At 45.1% G+C, this 24882-nt stretch overlaps 2 protein-coding genes across 2 annotated transcripts in view; one reads left to right on the top strand and one right to left on the bottom strand.

Annotated features, from left to right (window-relative positions):
- LOC143973410 (uncharacterized) overlaps nt 1-24882 on the bottom strand; it is an 803348-nt gene that overhangs the window by 504699 nt on the left and 273767 nt on the right. The gene's annotated exons all lie outside the window — the stretch shown is intronic.
- Nucleotides 22628-24882, top strand: part of LOC143973409 (uncharacterized) — a 66440-nt gene continuing 64185 nt past the window's right edge. The window contains exons 1-2 of the mRNA XM_077474401.1: nt 22628-22780; nt 23373-23473. Coding sequence (XP_077330527.1) covers nt 22628-22780; nt 23373-23473 — 254 coding nt within the window. The remainder of the gene's footprint in view (nt 22781-23372; nt 23474-24882) is intronic.

The following is a 24882-nucleotide window of genomic DNA, read 5'->3' as shown; positions in this document are numbered from 1 at the left end:
TCCTACCAGGCACCCACGTGGAGTCAGTGCCCTCATCATCCCCTCCCTCTTCATTGCTGGAGCAAACCTGGCAGTATGCTGCAGCTTGTGGAACATGACTGCCAGATTGCTGTCCTTCTTGAGCATCCCCTCTCTCTGCAATCACGCTAATGCCTTCCTCTAGCTGAGTATCATTATCAGAGCCTACAAAACACTGGGCATCCTCCTGGAGCATGTACCCAACACTGTGCTCAAAGAGTTCAGGAGACTCCTCAGGAGGACGTGGTGGGTCTAGGGAAGGAGTCACTGATGATGACATTGAGAGGAGGGAAGCCAATGTGTTGGCAGCTGCTTTGCTAGTACCCTGAGACTGGGTGAGAGAGGATGAAGAGGATGAAGAGGGATTGGTCATCCACTCTACCAAGTCGTTGGCATGTTGCGACTCAACATGTCCAGCTGCCGAAAAGAAGGACAAGCGTGTCCCATGGCCACGTGCTGATGATGACGATGCACCACGTCCACAACCAGCACTGTTGTCTCTAGACACAGAGCCTGCTTGCCCTCTTTTATCGGCTCGCGCCTGTCTGCCTCTCCTTGCTGGCCTTCCAGACATGGTAATGGCCTGAAGGGAGTTGGGAAAAACAGCAATTGGGTAGTGTATATTGTGCTGGAGGCACACACAACTTCCAATAACTCCTGCAGATGGCAGATGGCTCAAATAGAGAAGAGCTATGTAGGTGGATATAGCGGTGTATACTGGGTTCAGAGCATGCAGACAGCACACACAAGCTCCTACCGCTGACTGCAAGCTCTATTTAAAACGAGCAAGATAGTTTGCTATATAGGTGGATATAGCGGTGTGTACTGGGTTCAGAGCACGCAGACAGCACGCACAATCTCCTAACACTGACTGCAAGCTCTGTTATAAAAGATAGATATATCGCTAGCTATAATAGGTGAATATAGCGGTGTATACTGCGGTCAGGGCACGCAGACAACAACCACTACAGAAGAGCAAGAATGAAAAATCGGCTGATAACGATCGGTGTATACTGTGTTGAAGGTACACAGAACACCCACTAACTGCTTCAGACACCAACACACTACACAAGGCCGCCGCGCTGGCGGCCTTATATAGTGTGGGGCGTGTACTACACAGCCTGAGCTACGATTGGCCACAGGCATCCTGCCTGTGGCCAACCAGGGCTCTCCTCGCTGCCGGCGCTGTGATTGGCCACAGTGCATGCTTGGCCAATCATGAGCCAGCAATGCACTGCACCATCGTAGTGCATTGTGGGCCGTGAGCACCAGACGAATTTGGCGCGAACAGCCCATAACGTTCGGAATTCAAACGGGCGAACAGCCAATGTTCGAGATGAACATATGTTCGACTCGAACACGAAGCTCATCTCTAACAGAGATATTTCGGGTTTCATCAGATTCAACATTTCCTACACTCCCTTTGCAACGGGGACTCAAACCCCCCCGACGTTTACAGAATATGAACTATGGTGCGGTCAAGCCATGGACCAAAAAGGGGGGATCTCCTTGGTATACACATCATTCACCACTCCCAAAACAAAGGCGCCCTATATGGTTGCTTGAGAAACTGACTTTACTTTTCAATGGCCATTGGACAAATGGCACTCAATGAGTTCTAAATCCTTCCGAGGTCTGCTCAACACCAACCTTATGGAAGCAGGGACAAAAGTACTAACCAGATGGTATTACACGCCAGCCAGAATCGCATCCATGTTCCCAACAACTAGCCCCCTCTGCTTCAGGGGCTGCCTGCTTATAGGGACAATGTCTCATATCTGGTGGGAATGTCCAAGAATTCGCCCCTTCTGGAAGAAGGTTTTTAATCTGATTGAAAGGCTGGTTAGTTCCACTATTCCCAGGTCCCCCATGGTGGCTCTTCTTAATGAACCCATCCCTCATCTTTCTAAACCCTCCAGCAGATTGGCCCAATTTCTACTTCTGGGAGCCAAAATTTCCATAGCCAGGAACTGGAAGGAACCAGGGGTTTCTTTTACAATAGCCAAGAGAAAGATCTCCTGGATAATGTCTCAGGAGAGACTGGCCAGTCTGCTGGAGGACTCCTCTGATAGATTTATAGCCACCTTGGGAGCCCTAGGCCCGATTAATGGGCCTATCCAACGTTTCATATGTGTGAACTCCTCTTATTGAACCGTATGCGAGTAGTGACGCTCTCCCCTTCCTCCCCCCCCTCTCTGTCCCCCCTTTTCTTTTTTTCCTTTTCTCGCCTTTTGTTTTCACTTTTCCTCACTTTATCTATTCTCTACATTAAGGTTAGTCCGGAAAGGAATATAATTATCTGTAAACGTCTCTTAGGCAATGCTTGATGGTCAGCATGAAGAGTCCTCTGTGACTTGCTTTTGTATTTTCCACCCAGCAGATGAGCCGATGAATATCTCATGGGCTGATAAGCTGGCAGAACAGATGTGCTCTGGTATGAGACAGACACTTTTCTTTTATCTATCTTTTTTTTTATATAATTTGGGGGCGCCAGCCTACCCCGACACAGTGTGATCCCATTTGGGGTGTCGGGGGATCTAGGCGGCGACCCGTTTTTCATCACCCCCCATTAGTCAAGCCAGTCCTTACCAGACATATATGATTGTTTAGCAACACAGCTGCCATACAGTCCACAGACTGATCTCACCTGTTTATACTTATTGCCTGTACTTTATTACATGTTTTCCATGTTTTTTATGTACAAATGAGACGATAAGTTGTCATTGTTTACTGTATGGACTTTACTCTGTAACAAATACAAACTTTTGAAAGAAAAGAATAGGATCCCTCCTCAAAACCTCCCAGTGTCTATTAACAATGTTTTTAATTTGTTTATGTTGAATTGAAAATGATGTTAACATGGCCCATTTGAAACTGTCGTCGGACTCTCGCTGTGGTTTAATCGCTACGAGACTCTCCCTACTTGTGTTAATTAGTCTTTGTAATTCCCCGTCCAAAACTGAAATATCATAACCTTTATCAAGAAATCTCTGTTTCAAGACTTCGGATTGTGCAATGAATGTATTTACATCTGTGCATTTCCTCCGAAGCCTCAGGAACTGACTGCATGGAACTGAACTTAACCACAACTTGTGGTGATAACTGTTAACAGAAATAAAACCATTACGGTCTGTGGGCTTAAAGTATGTTTTAAATTCAAATCTCTTATTAACTATTCCTATCTCTAAATCGAGAAAGTTGATTTTTGAGGTGCTCATTTCATATGATAGCACTATCCCCCTATCATTGAGATTTAAAAAAACAAAAAATTTCTTCAAAGACTGTGAGGTGCCATTCCAGAGGAGGAGGATGACGTCTATCTATCACTAACGAGTTCTGCTGGGCATAGATGACATCCTCCTCCCACTTGGCCATAAAGAGGTTTGCAAGACTGGGGGCAAATTTAGCCCCCATCGCCACACCCCGTTGTTGAAGGTAATAACATTCATTGAACCAAAAATAACTAGGCTCTGTGGCAAATTCTAGAAGTTCCACAAGGTATTCGCATTGAAATGATGCAAGAGATTGTTCGCGATTAAGAAAATAGCGAACTGCCTCTATGCCTCTTCCATGTGGTATACATGTGTGTAAGGACGTCACATCAGCTGTGGCAATAATGTAATGGTCCTGAAGTTCAATGCTCTCAAGTCTTCTAATTGTGGCGCCTGTATCTTTAAGATACAATGGTGTTTTCCTAATGAGAGGCTATAAATAAAAATCTATGTAGCGGCCTATACGCGAGATCACGGTTATGATATTTCAGTTTTGGACGGGGAATTACAAAGAGTAATTAACACAAGTAGGGAGAGTCTCGTAGCAATTAAACCACAGCGAGTCTCCGATGACAGTTCCAAATGGGCCATGTTAACATCATTTTCAATTCAACGTAAACAAATTAAAAACATTGTTAATAGACACTGGGAGTTTTTTTTTTTTTTTTTTTAAATATAATTTTTATTGAAGAATAACAGATACATCAGGTAGTATCAGATAAAGTCATAAAAAATTTTACATTGTAACATTGTCATCAATCTACAGTATAAAACATGAATGAGATTAACACCGTTAATGTGAGCTAACATTTACCATTATGAACAATGAATATTAACAGTGTCCACTCCAGCTGGTCACCTCGTCTTGGGTCCCTATCTAGCCCCTTCTGGCGCCCAATTAGGCTCACACTGCCCCAGAAGAGGGTAGACATGGGTAGGGGATATACAGCTATCGTGTATCAACTAATAGTGCTAATGCAATAATGTCTAGTTTCCTAACCAGTTATCAGATTCTACATTTTAGGAGTATTGTTGTAGAAGAGATATGCATAAGAGGTCAAGAGGGTAGGGTAGGGGAAGATGGGGGAGGGGAAACAGGGTTATGTTTCAACGACCGTACCAGTCTTTCCAACAATTCCAGTTTTTGTCAAAAGTTGTGCAAGAATTGTTTCTGATCGACAATAGTCTTTCGTAATGATAATTAAGATTCACTTGTGCCACTACTTCTGAGGGGTTCGGGGAGAGGATATTTTTCCAGTGTCTAGCTATGATAAGTTTTGCAGTGGTTAAGATATGAGTGACCACTGATCTATATTGGGAGGGGTATTCATGTATGCCTATATGAAGGAGTGCCAGTGCTGGGTTTGGTGTTTGTAGTATCCCCGTGACATCTGCGAGGATGGTAAAAATTTTCCTCCAGTAGCTGGTTAAGTTCTTACATTGCCAAAAAATATGTAGGATTGTTCCAGGTGTATCACAATTCCTCCAACATAATATGGAGTGTGTAGGGAACATCCTAGCTAGTTGAAAGGGGGTCCTGTACCATTTTGTTAACATTTTTTGGGTTAATTCCCAGTGATTAATGCAGCTCGTGGCCTTAAAATTGTATCTCAGTGCTGTACGCCAGTGGCTTGTGTCAAATGTTGTACCTAGGTCTTTCTCCCAGGATAATATATTTGGGGACTTTATGAATTCTTGTTTAGATCGAAGTAGGTTGTAAATAAGAGATATACCTCTACACTTATCCTGATTGTTCGTAAAAAAGTGCCATGCTTGTGTGTTTATTTTGATTTCTGGCATGGGGTTTTTAACTAAGAATGAAGAAATTTGTTTGTATAGCATGAAATGTGAAGCAGGTAGTTTGTATTTGTTTTGTAAGGTCTGAAATAATAAAGGAATGCCTCTGTCTAGAAGATCGTCTACTCTGTCTATTCCTAGATCTGTCCATTTGACGATATGGCTATATGGGAGTAATGTCCCTAGTGTTTGCAAGGGAATGTTGATGGTGGCAGTTGTATTGTCATTATTTGGTTGGGCTAAAAGGTGTCTCCACGCAAGCAGCGTGGCCTTAGTGGTCGGGGACATAGAGCTTAGCGACAACGGTTTCCAGGAGTCTGCGCATAGTAGTAAGCTTAGAGGGTATACATTATTAGTAGATGCTTCAATATTTGCCCATAGTGGAGAAGGAGATGCTTGAAACCAGTGTTTGGTTTGGGCTAGGATAGATGCCCAATAATAATCCTTTATATCCGGGAGACCCATTCCACCTCCTGTTCTATGTCGTATAAGAATTTCGTGGGAACAACGAGCCCTCTTCCCGTGCCATATAAACACTTTGAGAGATTTATTTAATTCTCGGAAGTGAGACGCCGTAAATGGGATGGGAAGGGTTCTGAAGATATACAGAATTTTAGGGAGAATAACCATTTTATATGATGCAATTCTGCCTGCCCAGGATAGTTCCGTTTTGGTCATAGTGTCTAGTGATTTCCGAATGTCTAAAAGCAGGAGTTTGATATTTAATTCAGCTATCTGTGATATTTTGGGCGTTAGTTGAATGCCCAGATAGGGGATATATTCCTCTGCCCATATATATGGGAAAGTTTTTTCAGATGTTCTCTAGTAACGTGGTGAACGCCCAGGTCTAGGATTAGGGACTTATTGAAATTGACTTTATAGTATGACAGGTTCCCGAATTGATTAAGAACTTCATGCGTGAATTGCAATGAAACAGTAGGGTTAGTGAGAAGGAGTATCACGTTGTCTGCAAAAAGATTAATTACGTGAGTCGTCTGGTGAAATTTAAAGCCTGCAATATGGGGGTGAGTTTGAATGGTCTCGGCTAGGGGTTCCATCATCAGGTTGAAGATAAATGGCGATAATGGGCATCCCTGGCGGGTTCCATTTGTGATTTTAAATTCTTTTGATAGTAGGCCTGACGTATAAACTTGTGCTGCTGGGTTCGAGTATAGGGCCAAAATAGCTGATAATGACTCCCCATGGAATCCAAATTTCTGTAATACTGCCTCCATATATCCCCAGTGAACTCTATCAAACGCCTTCTCTGCGTCTACTGACAGAAGCAGAGAAGGCGTTTTCCGAGTTTCAGCGTGGTGAATGATGTTTAGGAGGCGTCTGGTAGCATCTGACGCATGGCGTCCTTTGGTGAAGCCCGTTTGGTCTGGTTGTACAAGGTCTGGTATGAGATCATATATTCTGTTAGCTATCATTTTGGCATAGAGTTTTATGTCGCCATTTAAAAGAGATATGGGATGAAAGTTTGCCGGAACATCTGGGGTTTTGCCTGGTTTCGGTAGAGTGATCACATATGCTTTGAGCATCTCTGGTGGAAAGGTGCCTTTTTTCCGGGCCTCATTAAATAGTGGTAAAAGGTTTGGAATTAGAATATGACTAAAGGCTTTGTAGTATCCATTGGATAGACCATCCGGCCCGGGGGCTTTGCTGAGGGGAAGGGACTTTATAGCTTTTTCTAACTCTGCGATGTAGAAAGGGTCGTTTAAAGTTTGGAGTTGGGACTCCGAAAGCGAGGGTAATTTCAATTTGGATAGAAAGCCATCTATGTCTGTTTTACATGGTTGGGTGGTTTTGGGATCGTCTTTCAAATTGTATAGTGACGAGAAATAGTCTGCAAAGGCATTTGCAATTTCTTGTGGGTTTTCTACTTTTTTGGAAGAGTCAGGGTAGTGCAAGTGGGAAATTACTGTTTTGGACCTACGTTGTTTAAGTCTATTCGCTAAAAATTTACCTGCTTTGTTATTGTTAGCGTAATAGCGTAATTTAAGCTTATTCATACATTGTTCGTGTTGTGTACTGAGTAGTTCTCTAAGTTGTAAGCGTGTATTGGCTAGTTTCGAGGCTATAACTTCAGTAGGCGTATTTTGATTTTCCTTCTCTAGTTTGCGAATTGTAGCTGTGAGTTCAGTGACTTTGGCCAAACGTGCTTTGTATACTGCTGCATTTAGTTTAATAAGGATATCTCGGATATATGCTTTGTGGGCATTCCAATTAGTAAATGGGTTTGTGTCATTGGGAGTATTAAAGTGAAAAAACTCTTTTAGCTGTTGGGCTATCTCTTTTTGAAATTTAGGGTCTTGGATTAAATAATCGTTGCATCGCCATATACGTGCCGTAGCACAGTGTTTCCCACCCTCTATCTGGATGACTACAGGAGCGTGGTCTGACCACGTGATATCGTGTATAGTAGAGTGCGAAATTCTCTTCTGCAGCAGTATCTTATCTACTAGAAACATGTCTAATCTAGAGTATGAATTGTGCCTAGGGGAGTAGTACGTGAATGATTTATCATTAGCGTGTAAACAACGCCAAGCGTCATATAACTCCTCTTTTATAATAAATTCTCGGAAATTCGGGCCCCGTTGTTTGGCTCGAGAAGAGGTATCTAAGTCATCATTAATAATCATATTGAAATCCCCACACATTAGTATGTTCCCCGCTCGCATCTTTGACATTTGTTTGGTAACCCGCTTAACGAATTGTAACTGATGCGAGTTGGGAGCATACACACACCTTAAAGTCATAAGCAGCTTATCTACGGTACAAACCAGTATAATAAAGCGACCTTCCGGGTCAATAAAGGAGTCTTTCAGTTCGAATGACACAGTATCTCTTATAGCCAGCATAACCCCCCTCTTCTTGGCTGAGGTCGATGATAAGAAAACATGCGGGAAGTTTGGATGGGAGCATCGGGGTGTGGCTGAGCTGTGAAAGTGAGTCTCTTGGACTGCTAAGATATCCACTTTATGCTGGATAGCTTCCTTCCAAAGGGATCTTCTTTTGGCCGGGTGGTTAAGGCCCCTCGCATTGATCGACATAATCTTAACGTTCATTTTGCTCAATGGAATAGGGTGGTGTTCGATGGCTAGTACTTCTGTGGAAGGCGTGGCACTGTGTTGGTTGTGGTGGAAAGATTTGAGTTATAATGATGGTAAAGTCAGGAAGTTTGTATTCTGTTATATAAGGATCAATGGTGAAGTGTAAATGCACTCTCAAGACAGTCAATATCCCGGCTGACTGCCCGGAGCATGGGTTAGGAAGTTGCATGGTTGAAAAGATTGAATTGACAATACCTTTAGCTGGAGACATATAGAGTAGTAGGAATGTGTGTTCAACTGTCGAGTGAAAACATCCAATGAAAACAAAAAATAAAAGGAAGAAAAAAGGAAAAACCATCAAAAGGACAAACAGACGAACAAAGTCCAAATGGACCAAGCAGTATTACTGCCCAACTGGAGGGTGCTACGGTACGGTAGACTGTACCAAAGGCTTTCAGGGAATTCTACTAAACTTTGCAGGTAGGAACTTGTTCCTTGAATTTCAGGTGCGTCTTGAGCTGGAACGTCTTTGCTGTCTGGGTTGCCACTCCGGCTGTATCTTGCCCAGAGGGGATTTGTGTAATGGAGGTGGATCCGTGTTCGTGTCCGAAATTATGATTTGCCATTGTCGGAGAAGTTGTAGCCCTTCTTCTAATGAGCTGACTAGGTGAGTGGAGCCTTGGTGCGAGACAATTCGTTTAGCCGGGTACTTCCACTTGTAAACTATCTTGTGGTTTCGCAGTGCTTTGGTGATAGTCGCCATGTTTCGCCGCAGCTGCAAAGTGTACTGCGAGAGATCCGGTAGCACTTGTAGATTCGCAGCTGACTCTGGTAGGTTCTCTGCTTTGCGAAAAACGTCCAAGAGAATCTCTTTAGTTTGAAAAAAATTAACTCTGAGTAGCACATCTCTTGGAACTTCCTGTGGTAGAAAGGCTGGTTTAGGTACTCTATGGATCCTATCTATTTTGAGATCTAATGGAGATAACGATGGTGCTGCTGCATGGAATAGATCCATAACATATGACTGAAGCTGTTGTGCTGCCACGGTTTCAGGTATACCCCGTAGTTTCAAATTGTTCCTGCGGGAACGATCTTCGAGGTCTGCCAGTTTCACTTGTATTTTGGAGATAGAGTCTTGCTGGGATACGTGGGAGTCCACGAGTGCGTTAAAGGATATAGTAACGTCCCCCATTCTCGTTTCAACTTGATGCACTCTATCCCCAAGCTCTGTAATCTCTGCTCTACACTGTATCTGAGATCGCTTGACCGGTGGTCGGGAACATGGCGATCGGGTCTGCTGGACAGTGTGCGCCCGGGTCACTGTCATGTGCCCCACTCACCTCCATATCCAGGGCCGAGAACCTGTTGCTGTGTGTGGATATCTCCGGATCCAGCCTCGGTTTGGATTTTGCAGGGCTCCTTGTGGTGGGCGAGTTGCAGGGAGAAGAGGAACCGCTATCTTGTGTGGTAGGCATGTCAGGTATAATAGCAGTGTTCCTCTCTCGGCCCGTTCTCTGTTCTTTCGCTGCTGGAGCTGGCACTAGAGCACCTGGACTACGACTGTGGGCTGGTCTCTCGGCGCCATTTTCCTGTAGTCCGCGGGAGACGGCCGGAAAAAAGTCTGGTAATTTAAGCATCTTTTCCCGTGTTCGGAGCTTTTTCTTCATACCCCGGGGGCTCTGTATGTTGGCGGTATTGCTGTGCGCGGCGTCGGCGTTCTTAGCTGCAACCAGGCGGGCGATAAGCTGATAATTCCCCTGCAGCCGAGCGGAGCTCTATACAAGTGCGGCCATCACGGTCGGCGGTCGCCACGCCCCCGACACTGGGAGTTTTGAGGAGGGATCTTATTCTTAGGTCCAAATTACCTTTTAGAGGAGCACCCTCCTTACAAAGTCGTCTTGCACAAAATATTATAAATTCGCCCATCATTTTTTCATAATTTAATCGGTTTCTTTCTCTGCAAGAAATGCATTGTATGTCAACATAATATATCAGGGAGGGAAAAAACGGTTGAGTTTATGTCATTAGTTACTAACAAGAGACACACTATCAAAACGTTTTGTACGTGCAGTACTAGATATGTTGTGTATTTAATTACCTGCCCCTGTGGCAAGCAATATGTCGGAAGGACAACAAGGACATTTTCAGTGAGAGTAGAGGAACACATATCTTTGATTAAAGGCAAAGACTCTAAACATAGTGTCCCTAGACACCATAAAGAATGCCACAATAGTGATCCAAAGGGAACACAATTTTTAGCGATTGATAAATATGTACCCCCGTGGAGGGGGGCTATGACCAGAGGGGTGTCACAATTAGAAACTTACTGGATCTATACCCTCAGATCCCACTCCCTGTTTGAACGTAGAGTGGGACATTAATGCCTTCATTAATGAAGCTTAAAATAAGATGGAGAGATGGGCTGATACGAGATATAATTTCTAATTTTTTCATTTATTTTTTTAATAAAAATATTCTTTTATATTTTTTCCAGAAGTTTTTTATGTGTATTTGGAATACATGAATATGTTGTTCTATATTAGTAAGCCCTACAGCAAGACTCAATCCACTTCCTGCACCAACGCGTAATATAACCCCCTCATAGCATATTTGCGGTATTTAGTCATTCATGTGATAATGATTAATATTTAATGTCTTAGAAAAAGAGCAGAATAGCAATGGTTGAGTATATTTATCATTCTAATGTGTAGACTTAGGGCCTATGGATTGGTTTATGAATATGGGGCCTGCTACGTCCGTTCGGATGTGACGTGGCCGATATCCTGTCACTATTAGGGGGGTCATTGTGTCCTCCATGGACCTTCCTGGAGTGACGTGGGTTGTTTTTATGGCCTCACTTCCATATGAGACTTGGTGTCTCGATGGCGACTACCCATGCGTCACTTCCGTAATCGATAAGCGTGCGTTCCAACGCACAGCGGAGACAGATTTACGGATAGACGGTCAAGGAAATTAAAGAATTGGATATGTATACTTTAGAATCTGGATTTCTATATATATCTATATATATATATATATATATATATATATATATATATATATTACGCATTTACAAAAGGATTTATGACATCAGTATAGAGGTGGGATACTGAAATAGAGGCATGGAACGCACGCCGCGGTGGCCATTTCGGCCCCTAGAAACCGGAAGTGACACGCGGTGACACAGGGTGAGTGAATCTTGCTAAATGGGCTCTTGTGGTTATAAAAATGAGTCTGGCTGCAGTGGATGGGCACCCCAGACGATGTCTATGAGGACAAAACGCGTCGGAGGCCTCTACTGCCACCAATTTTTATTTGAAAGCGCTTGATAAACCTCATAAATATGAGTTTGTTATTATCTTTTAATAAATTTTGTTTTTTAATGGAATTACGCTATATGGCCCAGTCTTTCCATTTTATGTGTCCATCATTTTGAGTTGGACCTCTATGTGATGGGAGAAAACCTAATGTTATCGGCTGTGTTGGGGAAAGGACTGCTTTGATGTTTTTTGGCATTCCAGCACCTGCGAGTTTGGATTCCTGCGGATATTGTACAAGCGTGTATGATCCTTGGAATATATATTCTTTTCGGTCAGATACATCTGGTAAGCCCACATCCACAGAGGTGGTGGGACTGGCACTTGGGTGTTCGCATGTGAATCCTTTAAGATTGGATGGTCTATTTGAAATTTAACTAAACATGTGGGACTTGAACACTTCCTTCTAAACAAAGAGACTTTATGTTTTTTTTGCTCATTATTGATTATTTCTTGTTTGATACATAAGCACAATTCTATTTGGCAAATGTTTCATTGATATGCTTTTTGCGTTTATCGATATAAAGTATCCACTATGGATAGCACAAAATTTACGTGGTTGCACATGGGGATGTTATATATATATTCTCTCGTAATATATTTAGCGCTACACTTTTTATAAACTGTACACTTTATACCTAAAATAGGAATTTTTACTGTTAGCAGCTTTTCAACATTAGGTTAGCTCAGTGTTTTTGCTTTAAATAGATTTTTTGGTACCCAGCACCATATTGCCATGAATGCAGCCCCCACCATATTGCCATGAATGCAGCACCCAGCACCGTATTGCCATGAATGCAGCACCCAGCACCGTATTGCCATGAATGCAGCCAGCATCAACCCACCGTATTGCCTCCCTCAGAGTCTTACACACACTCACCTGTCACACTGCCGACAGGGAATGATTTCCCAATCCCAGTCCCAGATGAAGTCCCACTTTCAGATCCGGCACAGTCAGAACTCAGGAGGAAGAGTGGAGGAGATGGCGGTGGCTTGGCTTACAGAAGCACCACCCGGGTGGTGCCTTTGTGCATGTGTTGCCCATGTTCAAGGACTGGCCAGCCCTGCAGCACAGCACATGACCAGTGGCCACCACATTTGCCCAATCACAGGGTGCAACATGGCGGCTGGAACGCATTCGCAGGGGACACAGCAATTAAATTCACAGAAGTGACACACAACACGGTGCGAGATTTCAATTTTCGCCCCCCTCAGCCTGTGCGGCTGCACCCCTGCGGGCGTCGGCCTCGTCAACCCCTTGGTACGCCCCTGATCCACCATAAGCAAAATAACAAAAACATGCAGCTCCATATTACTGCTCCCGATCCCGGTATTAGAATTTTTAATTCCCTCTATAAAAATTCAACCTTGGTTCTCTTGTGGGATAACATCAATTAAAGACATTAATACAACAATCCCGACGTATAACCACTAAGGATGAGCCAAACACCCCCCCCCCCCCCCCCCCCTGGGTTCGGTTTGCACCAGATCCTGCGAACAGACCAAAACTTTGTGTGAACTTTAGAACCCTATTAAAGTCTATGGGACTCGACGTTGAAAATCTAAAGTGCTAATTTTAAAGGCTAATATGCAAGTTATTGTTCTAAAAAGTGTTTGGGGACCCGGATCCTGCCCCAGGGGACATGTATCAATGCAAAAAAAGTTTTAAAAACTGCCATTTTTTCGGGAGCAGTGATTTTAATAATGCTTAAAATGAAACAATAAAAGTGTAATATTCCTTTAAATTTCATACCTGGTGGGTGTCTATAGTACGCCTGTGAAGAGGCGCATGTTTCCCGTGCTTAGAACTGTCCCTGCACAAAGTGTCATTTCTGCAGGAAAAAAGTCCTTTAAAATCACTCGTGGCTATAACGAATTGTCAGCTCCCGTAATACAGAGAATACTGATTGAAAGTCATCGATAAAAACCAGCGTCAAATTTTAAAAAAAATGACGTGGGGTTCCCCCTAAAAATCCATACCAGAACCGTACCAGGCCACATGCCCTCAATATTGGGAGGATGCTTTGGGGTCCTCCCCAAAGCACCATGTTCCCATGTTGATGAGGACAAGGGCCTCATCCCCTCAACCCTGGCCGGTGGTTGTGGGGGTCTGCGGGCAGGAGGCTTATCAGAATATGGAAGCCCCTTTAACAAGGGGACCCCCAGATCCCACCCCCCTGTTTTAAATGGTAAGGGCATTCAAAAGTACCCCTACCATTTCACAAAGAAAGTGTAAAAGAATGTTAAAAAAGACAAAGACACTTTTGAAAAAGTCCTTTATTTAAAAAAAAAAAAAAAAAAAAAAATTCCAGCGGTGGTAATCCACTCTTGCTATCCATCAACAGATAATCATCTCTCTGGGGTCCAGCGATGGCTGATCTGATCCAGCGACGGGTGATCTCTCCATCCAGGGCAGCACAGGATAGACAGACTCAGAACACGTGCCGGCGTCCCTAGGAGGACTTCAACGCCCAGCAGAACGCCCAAACACAGATGGGGAAAAAGCAGCAAAAACAGGTACACAGGGAACAAAAGAGAGGCCGGGGAAGTGAGAGGAGCAAAGAGGAGCATACCAAAAGGGCCAACATGACAGTGGGAGAAGGATACAGCAAGGGTTAAAATAGTAGTGAGTTGTGTGGAGTAGAAAGGGGGGTGGCTAGGTAAAGAAGAGGAGGGGAGGAGTTGAATGCAGTGAGGAAGAGGGGGGGGGGGGTTCCCGGGCATTATTCCAGTGGGGGAGAGGAAGTTTCCCACCCACCCTCCCTTTGTGTTGTTTGTGTTGTTTGTGTTTGTCTTGTACTAATTGTTGCCTCGTAGGTGCACTTGTGGATTCATTATGGCAGCTTTCGGTGAGGTGGGGGTGGCGGTGGTCTTGTATGGTGGTAACTGACCCAGGAGATGGAAGTGTGGGGGACTCATTAGTGACATGGGCTCCCTTGGTTACAGCTAACACGGGTTAGCTGAGGATGGGAAGGTGGACACTGCGGGTAGTGAGTTGTCTGCGGGATGAAGTTATCATGGGCGGAGGCCTAGTACGGTAGCGTGCCCGTAGTGTAAAAGTGGAACATTTATTTGGGGAAGTGCCGTACAAGACCACCGGGAAAAACTGATATTTTGAGTTTTGTTATTTATGGTTAAAGTTGATACATGATTATATATTTTGTAAATAAAAGGCTGCTGTGACCAGTTATACCCCAAAGAAAGTGTGGTCTCATTCTTATAGGTAAGAGGATGGGGAAAATAAGTTGGGGGTGTAATGAAGTGGAAGTAGTCAGTTGTGAAAGGAGGTGTATCTCTTATGCCGCGTACACATGATCGAATTGTCCAGCAAACAATCCGGCGGATAGTCCGAACGGACTTGGCCACACACGGACACACAGAAAGTCCGGTGTTTGCTAGCGCGATGACGTTCAGCACGTACGACGGGACTAGAAAAAGGAAGTTCAATGGCCAGTAGCCAATAGCTTCCTTTTCGTACTTGCTTCTGAGCATGCGTCATTCTTAGTCCGTCAGACTAGCATACTGACGAACGTATTGTCTGCTGAAACCCAAGTACGGCGGAAAGATTGGACTGCAAAAATACTTTCTAAGTCCGCCGGACTTTCCGCTGAGAAAGTCCACTGAAGCCCACACACGATCGAATTGTCCGGTGAAATGCGTTTCTGTGGACTAAGTACGCCGGACAATTTGATGGTGTACGCGGCATTATATGCACTGGTCATGGAGACCACTGCATTTTGGCTAAGCCTGTTTAAGGCTTATATGCCAGAGTGCTTAATAGCATGCTGTAAAGCCTGTCTAAGGCTTATCATGGTAAATAGGAAGTTACACCAGAGTCTATTTAAGACTCAACTGAAGATCGTTAAAGATAACTGAAGCAGTTTAAGCCTGTTTAAGGCTTTTATCCAAAGACACAGAGAGAGATTGTAACATACCCCTGAGATCACCGGAGTGGGGTTCCTTCCATTTATCTTCGTTTAGAGGCTGTACCGGCAAGGACTTCCACCCAGGAGAGGCTAGAACCTGGCTGGGGTGAAGTGGTAAGGGGGTGCTGATCCGTGCCGTCCCAACAGGTGAGGAAAAATAACAGAATGCTGGGGCGGGGGCCGTATCGTCATCTTATAGTTATGTGGTCCTATCAGGTTGTGGAGGCGGAGTCACAACCCAGAGTCTATGCTGCCATGATGCGACAGGAAATTTTGTTGGTCGAACGTTCCGATGGTAAAGTCCGATGGAGCCCACACACAGTCGGATTATTCAACAACACGGTCCGATCAGACATTTTCCGTTGGAATGTCCAACCGTGTGTATGGGGGCTTTGAATCTCAGCTGTTTGTTTTTATACATCAATTTCCTTTAATTTTTAATTGTTTGTATATATCCCAATGTATTGCCATGAATGCAGCACCCACCGTATTGCCATGAATGCAGCACCCACTCCATTGCCATGAATGCAGCACCCACTCCATTGCCATGATTGCAGCACCCAGCACCATATTGCCATGAATGCAGCACCCACTGTATTGCTATGAATGCAGCACCCACTCCATTGCCATGAATGCAGCAGTCATGACAATGGAGTGGGTGCTGCATTCATGGCAATATGGTGGGTGCTGCATTCATGGCAATGGAGTGGGTGCTGCATTCATGGAAAAACAGTTGGTGCTGCATTCATTGCAAAACAGTGGGTGCTGCATGAATGTAGCACCCAGCACCGCGTTGCCATGAATGCAGCACCCACTCCATTGCCATAAATGCTGCACCCACTCCATTGCCATAAATGCAGCACCCACCATATTGCCATGAATGCATCACCCACCATATTGCCATGAATGCAGCACCCAACACCGTATTGCCATGAATGCAGCACCCAGCACCGTATTGCCATGAATGCAGCATCCACCATATTGCCATGGATGCAGCACCTAGCACCATGTTCCAATGAATGCAGCACCCAGCCCCGTATTGCCATGAATGCAGCACCATATTGCCATGAATGCAGCACCCACCATATTGTCATGAATGCAGCACCCATTGTATTGCCATGAATGCAGCACCCACCATAATGCCATGAATGCAGCACCCACAGTATTGCCATGAATGCAGCACCCACCATATTGCCATGAATGCAGCACTCATCGTATTGCCATTAATGCAGTACCCAGCACCATGTTCCCATGAATGCAGTACCCAGCACCGTATTGCCATGAATGAAGCACCATATTGCCATGAATGCAGCACCCACCATATTGCCATGAATGCAGCACCCACTCCATTGCCATGAATGCATCACCCAGCCATATTGCCATGAATGCAGCCAGCATCAACCCACCAAACTGCCTCCCTCAGAGGCTCACACACACTCACCTGTCACACTGCCGACAGGGAATGATTTCCCAATCCCAGTCCCAGATGAAGTCCCACTTCCAGATCCGGCACAGTCAGAACTCAGGAGGAAGAGTGGAGGAGACGGCGGTGGCTTGGCTTACAGAAGCACCACCCGGGACTCCTGGAGGCAGAGCAGCCTTTGCGCATGCGTTTCCCATGTTCAAGGACTGGCCAGCCCCACAGCACAGCACATGACCAGTGGCCACCACATTTGCCCAATCACAGGGTGCAACATGGCGGCTGGAACGCATTCGCAGGGGACACAGCAGTTAAATTCACAGAAGTGACACACAACACGGTGCAGTGCAGGATTTCAATTTGCCCCCCCCCCCCCTCAGCCTGTCCGTCTGCGCCCCTTGCGGACGTCGGCCTCGCCAACCCCTTGGTACGCCCCTGATCCACCATAAGCAAAATAACAAACCTTGGCTCTCTTGCGGGATTACATCAATTAAAGAGATTAATACAACAAACCCGACGTATGACCACTAAGGATGAGCCAAACACCCCCCCGGGTTCGGTTCGCACCAGATCCTTCGTGTGAACTTTAGAACCCTATTAAAGTCTAGGGGACTCGAACGTTCAAAATCTAAAATGCTAATTTTAAAGGCTAATATGCAAGTTATTGTCCTAAATAGTGTTTGGGGACCTGGGTCCTGCCCCAGGGGACATGGATCAATGCAAAAAAAGTTTTAAAAACAGACGTTTTTTCGGGCGCAGTGATTTTAGTAATGCTTAAAGTGAAACAATAAAAGTGTAATATTCCTTTTAATTTCATACCTGGGGGGTGTCTATAGTATGCCTGTGAAGGGGCGCATGTTTCCCGTGCTTAGAACTGTCCCTGCACAAAGTGTCATTTCTGCAGGAAAAAAAGTCATTTCAAATCACTACAATCAGCTATAATGAATTGTCGGCTCCCGTAATACAGAGAACACTCATTGAAAGTCATGGATAAAAAAAAAAGCGTGGGGTTCCCCCAAATTCAATTACCAGGCCCTTCAGGTCTGGTATGGATATTAAGGGGAACCCCGCGTTAAATAAAAAAAATGACGTGGGGTTCCCCCTAAAAATCCATACCAGAACCGTACCAGGCCACATGCCCTCAACATTGCCCTCAACATGCCCCCCAAAGCACCATGTTCCCATGTTGATGAGGACAAGGGCCTCATCTCCACAACCCTGGCCAGTGGTTGTGGGAGTCTGTGGAAAGGGAGCTTATCAGAATATGGAAGCCCCCTTTAACAAGAGGACCCTCAGATCCCGCCCCCCCCCCGTATGAAATGGTAAGGGCATACAAAAGTACTCCTACCATTTCACAAAGAAAGTGTAAAAGAATGTTTAAAAAGACAAACGCACTTTTGAAAAAGTCCTTTATTAAAAAAAAAAGATTGCAGCGGTGGTCCAGCAATGGCTGATGTGATCCAGCAACGGGTGATCTCTCCCTCCAGTCCAGCACAGCGCAGTCCATCCATCCTCTGTCTCCACTGGCAGAGACACTGCGGGGATCCCGGCAGCCTGACATTTCTTATATGAGGAGGGCGGGGCCACCCGTCACCTGACCCCGCCCCGTCTGACGCAGGGAGAAAGCCTGGCTTCCCCAATGACGTGAGGATGACTACGCCCCCCTCTGATGTAAAGCAGATTTCTGTTACATCAGAGGGGGGCGGGGTCACCCACACGTCATTGGGGATGCCAGGCTTCCCCACTTGCATCAGAGGGGGCGGGGTCAAGTGACGGGTGGCCCTGCCCTCCTCATATAAGAAATGTCAGGCTGCCGGGATCCCCGCAGTGTCTCCGCCAGTGGAGGCAGAGGAAGGACAGATGGACTGCGCTGGATGGAGAGCTCACCCGTCACTGGATCAGATCAGCCATTGCTAGACCCTGGGGAGATGATCATCCATCGCTGGATAGCAAGAATGGACTACCACCGCTGGAATCTTTTTTTTATTTTTTTTATTTTTAATAAAGGAATTTTTCAAGTGTCTGTCTTTTTTAACATTCTTTTGCACTTTCTTTGTGAAATGGTAGGGGTACTTTTGTACCCCCTTACCATTTAAAATAGGGGGGCTGGGATCTGGGGGTCCCCTTGTTATAGGGGGCTTCCAGATTCTAATAAGCCTCTGGCCCGCAGACCCCCACAACCAACCACCTCTTTTCCTGCAGCCTGCCAGGTTGCGTGCTCAGATAAAGGGTCTGGTATGGATTTTAAGAGGGAACCCCACTTCATTTTTTTTTTTAATTTGATGCAGGGTTCCCCTTTATATCCGTACCAGACCTGAAGGGCCTGGTAATTAAATTTGGGGGAACCCCACGCTTTTTATTTTATCAATGACTTTCAATGAGTGTTCTCTGTATTACGGGAGCCGAAAATTCATTATAGCCGTGAGTTCTTTTAAATTACTTTTTTTCTGCAGAAATTACACTTTGCGCAGGGACAGTTCTAAACATGAGAAACATGCGCCCCTTCACAGGCGTACTATAGACACCCACCAGGTACGAAATTTAAAGGAATATTACACTTTTATTGTTTCACTTTAAGCATTATTAAAATCACTGCTCCGGAAAAAACTATATAGGATATAGGAATTTCGTTCAGCAGTATAGAATGTCAACAAGCTAGGAGAGCTACCTTTAAGGCTTCCAGGTGTGTCAATCATTGGGATAACTTTCTAAAAAAGACAAACTGAAGCTATCTTGTTCCATTTAAGCTGTCCAAAATCTTCCCTAACTCTGAAGCTAAGTGTTGGAGAGGGTGTTGGGCAGTGGCGGCTGGTGAAGTTTTAGGATGGGGGGCGCAAGACCACGACCCTCAGATTTGGCCCCTCCCACGTCTCACAAGCCACACCCCTTATCAAATAAACATCATATACAAGGCTGCACATTATACATGGGGCTCTGCACATCATATACCAGGCTGCACATTATACACAGGGCTCTACTAAAGCAGATGAATTATGCCTATCTTGTGTACAACCACATCAGGCACCTTTTCTGCAACCTGTAAATCACACATATTTGCATTCTGCAACCTGTAAATGACACATATCTGCATTCTGCAACCTGTAAATGACACATATCTGCATTCTGTAAATCACACATATCTGCATTCTGTAAATCGCACATATCTGCAACCTGTAAATAGCACATATCTACAACCTGCAAATCGCACATATCTGCATTCTGCAACATGTAAATCTCACATATCTGTATTCTGTAAATCACACATATCTGCATTCTGTAAATCACACATCTGCATTCTGTAAATCACATAGCTGCATTCTGTAAATTGCACATATCTGTATTCTGTAAATCACACATCTGCATTCTGTAAATCACATATCTGCATTCTGTAAATCGCACATATCTGCAACCTGTAAATTGCCCATATCTGCATTCTGCATTCTGGAATTCGCACATATCTGCATTCTGTAAATTGCACATATCTGCATTCTGTAAATCACATTCTGTAAATCGCACATATCTGCATTCTGTAAATCACGCATCTGCATTCTGTAAATTGCACATATCTACAACATGTAAATTGCACATATCTACAACCTATAAATTGCACATATCTACAACCTGTAAATCGCACATATCTACAACATGCAAATTGCACATATCTACAACCTGTAAATTGCACATATCTGCATTCTGCAACCTGTAAATTGCCCATATCTGCATTCTGCAACATGTAAATAGCACATATCTGCATTCTGCAACATGTAAATAGCACATATCTGCATTCTGTAAATCGCACACATCTACAACCTGTAAATAGCACATATCTGCATTCTGTAAATCACATTCTGTAAATTGCACATATCTACAACCTGTGAATTGCACATATCTACAACTTGTTAATTGCACATATCTGCATTCTGTAAATCGTATTCTGTAAATTGCACATATCTACAACATGAAAATCGCACATATCTACAACCTGTAAATTGCACATATCTACAACCTGTAAATTGCACATATCTACAACCTATAAATCGCACATATCTACAACCTGAAAATCGCACATATCTACTATTATTATTAATAACCCTTTTTTTTAAAAAACTTTTTTTTGCATTGATCCATGTCCCCTGGGGCAGGACCCGGGTCCCCAAACACTTTTTAGGACCATAACTTTCATATAAGCTTTTAAAATTAGCACTTTAGATTTCTCCCATAGACTTTTACAGGGTGTTCCGTGGCTTTTCGAATTTGCCCCCGAACACCCCAAAGAGCCTGGTGAGGTCTCAACCATTTGGCAGACCGGAGGGGTTCTATATTTTTATGATCCGTATAGATCATATTAGGATGACTGGCTCCCTCTAGGAGGTACAGTACCTCCATTCTTCCAGGGCTGTTTTTATAGCGAGAAGCTCTTGATTCCCCACATTATAATTCTTTTCTGGTTGGCTCATCTTGCGGGAGGAGAAAGCTATGGGATGGAGAAGTGCCTTGGGCCCCTGGCGCTGTGACAAAATGGCTCCTGTAACTATTTCTGAGGCATAAACTTCCAGAATATACAGTAGTGCAGGGTCAGGGTGCTGAAGGATCGAAGCAGAAGTGAACCGGGACTTCAGGGTGTCGAAGGCGACCTGAGCCTCAAAGGACCATTGGAAGCATACATGCTTTCCGGTTGCTTGGGTAATTGGTGAAATAACGGTGGAAAAGTCCTTTATAAACTTCCTATAGAAGTTGGCGATGACAATGAACCTCTGCACACCATTTTTATCCATTGGTGCTGGCCAGTCCACAATGGTTTTGACCTTTTTTGGGGGTCCATAGTGATCCCTTTGGTAGAAATAATGAGACCTAAAAAACTGGATGGATTATTTCTCAAAATCGCACTTTTCGACTTTTGTGAACAGTCTGTGTCTCCTCAGGGTGGCTAGCACCTTTTTTACATAAGACCTATGGAAATCCAAAGTAACCAAAAAGATAAGGATGTCATCTAGGTAAACGATAAGAAAATGGTCCAGTAACTCCCGGAAAATGTAATTCACCAGGTGTTGGAAAGTAGCAGGTATGTTGCAGAGACTAAAGGGCATGACCAGGTATTCGAAGTGTCCGAACCGAGTTCGGAATGCTGTTTTCCACTCATCACCCTCTCAGATGCAGATCAGGTTGTAGGCACCGCATAGGTCCAGTTTGGTGAAGACCCAGGCGTTACGGAATCTCTGGAAAAGTTCTGAGATGAGAGGGAGCTGGTAGCAATTCTTAATTGTAATTTTTTGCACTCCATGTAGTCTATGTAGAGTCTTAGGGACTGGTCCTTTTTTTTCCCACAAAGCATAAGCCAGCCTCCACAGGAGAGGAAGAAGGATGGATGAACCCCTTCTTTAGGTTGTCGTCCAGATACAGCTGCAGGGTCTCAACCTCCTTTTTCAAGAGGGGGAATATTCAACCAAAGGGTATCTCAGAGCCTGGCAAAAGTTCAATGGGGCAGTTGTATGGCCATTGCAGGGGAAGAGCATCTGCCCTCTTGGGGTCAATGATGTCCAGGAACTCCTGGTAGACTGTAGGCACCTCCTGGTGGGCGTTGGGCTGAAATCAGACGGGGTCCTGATGTTTGGGGTGAAGACAATGCTGCTGGCAGTATGGAGAGGAGTAGCAGATCTCCCTGCTGGACCAGTTGATGTGAGGCTTGTGTACCTGCAGCCAATGGGATACCCAGGATAACCAGGAACATGGGTACATTTAAAATATCAAATCTGAGGAACTCGTGCTGGCCAGACTCAGTGGACACTAGGAGAGGACTAGTGGCTTGGGTGACCGGTCCAAAATGGGGCTCGGAGCCGTCAGCCACGTGGACAGTCAGGTGCTTTTCCTTAAGAAGGGGGGTGTTGTATTTTGTTTCCAGTGTGTGGTCCAGGAAACAACTGCATGCCCCCAAATCAACCTCTTCCACCACCCGCAGGGAAACAGAGATAACCAGGTGAGTAGGTGAGGTTGCAGCAACTTGGGAGAGAACAGGGATGTGTGGAGATGGCTTACTGGGACGGATAGGGCAATTGGGGATGAAGTGGCCGATGCTCTAACATTAGATTAGCTTGTCTTTGCCTGAGCTTCTACTCAGCAGACAGAGATGACTGGACCAGGCCAATCTGCATAGGCTCCAACTCTGCAGGAGCTGTGGATTTGGGCACTGCTGCTGGGGAGGAGCGACCTTTGGTAGCATCCAGGTGGTTCTGAAAGCCTGAGCGCTTTCAGACCATCGCTCCCGCAAGCACCTGTCAAGCTGGACGGTAACTTGAATAAGACCTTCCAAGGTGGCGAGAGTCTCTACTCTCACTAGCTCATCCTTGAGTGGCTCAGACAGGCCCTGATGGTACTGGTACCTCAATGCTCATTCCAGTCTGTCAGCTGACCACTTTGCAGAAGTCCACTGTATAATGTTCCACCGGCTGCCGCCTTTGTTGCAGGCTGGATTCAGCGGTGGCCACACGCTGTGGACCATCATACAGTTGAGCTCTAGCCTCAAAGAATGCATCCAGGGAATTGATGACAGGGCTCTTTTGCTCCCACAGGCCGTGGGCCCAAGCCTAGTGTTCAACGACCAACAGCGACATCATGAAACCCACCTTGATGGACTTGATGGAGAAGGTGTGCAGTTGCAGGGCCAGATACAGTAAACAGGTATTTTTAAAGGAGCGGAACTTCTTTTGGTCCCCAGTAAAGCACTCAGGGATTGACACCCGAGGCTCGGGGGTGGGACCACTACTGTATGGGTAGAGGTGGTGCATTTCAGAGAAGAAGCTGCTCACACAGCTCTGGCAGAGGGCAAGCCTTGATCCAACAGAGCAGGTGGCACTGACAAGTGGCGCTGACAGGTGCTGCAGACAACCTACCAACTGAAAGCAGCCCTCCTGTAATTGTTGCACTGCTTGTGTTAGGGTGGAAACTTGTTGGCACAGAGCCTCCAAAAGGGACGTGCCTCCATTGACCCCAGACATATGGCTGGATTATACTGTCAGGTTCCAAGGAAGAGGTCGATTGTTGAGAGGGTGCCCCTTTGCGGCTAAGTGTAGTGCTCCCCTGGGAGTGATACAGAGGGAGTAGTGCCCAAAGGTGCATGATTTGCCAGGTGTTGTTGATGAGCCAGTCACTTGGAGTGCACTGGTAGTTGCTGGGATGACCCACAGAGCCGCTGAGTGTGGGGTACCAGGCAGAATATGTCAGTAGCAAGAACTGAAGACAAGCCAATTATAATACACAAGAGATCAGTCCAGAAATGCCGTCAGTCAGGTCGGTAACAGGGAACAGAATCACAGAGACACAGGGTCACGGGAAACATTGGGGAGCTGACGATTAATCCAGCAAGGGGTGGCTCCAACAGCAGGCTTAACCACTTCATCCCCGGAAGGATTTATCCCCTTTCTGACCAGAGTGCTTTTTCCATTACGACATAGTGTTGTTTTGACTGACAATTGAGCGGTCGTGTGATGCTGCACCCAAACAAAATGTATTTACTTTTTTTACCCACAAATAGAGCTTTCTTTTGGTGGTATTTTGTCCATCTGTGTGCCTCACTGTGCCAATCTCCCTATCTGATCTGTGCCTCCTGTACCACTGTGCCCATCTGCAGCCTTATGATCTCCATATCGTTTTTACTGCTACACCGGCGCTGTGATATGCAGTCTAGTCGGAGGCCGTGTAGTATAACAAAGCCCTGCCTCCTCCTCGCCCATGATGGAACACTGACTCAGTTTCCCAGCAGTGAGTCAGTGATCCGCCTATCGAGGAGGAGGAGGGGCTTTGTTACACTGCAAAGCCGCTGACTAGACTTACATCACAGCGCCGGGAGATCATCTGCAGCCTCGTGCGCCTGGACACAGACTCGAGTATAAGCCGAGGGAGGGCATGCTGAAAAATTTGGCTTATACTCCAGTATATACGGTATATTGATTGGTTTGCACAAAAGTTATAGTGTCTACAAAATAGGTAAAAGATTTATGGCATTTTTATTATTATTCTTTTACTAGTAATGGAGGTGATCTGTTTTTTTTTTTTTTTATTGTGACTGCGACATTGCGGCCG

The sequence above is a fragment of the Lithobates pipiens genome, unplaced genomic scaffold (assembly GCF_037356315.1).
Source record: "Lithobates pipiens isolate NorthernLeopardFrog02 unplaced genomic scaffold, aLitPip1_a1.2 Scaffold_80, whole genome shotgun sequence".
NCBI classification, from domain to species: Eukaryota; Metazoa; Chordata; class Amphibia; order Anura; family Ranidae; genus Lithobates; species Lithobates pipiens.
This window is presented reverse-complemented; position numbering and strand designations above follow the sequence as displayed.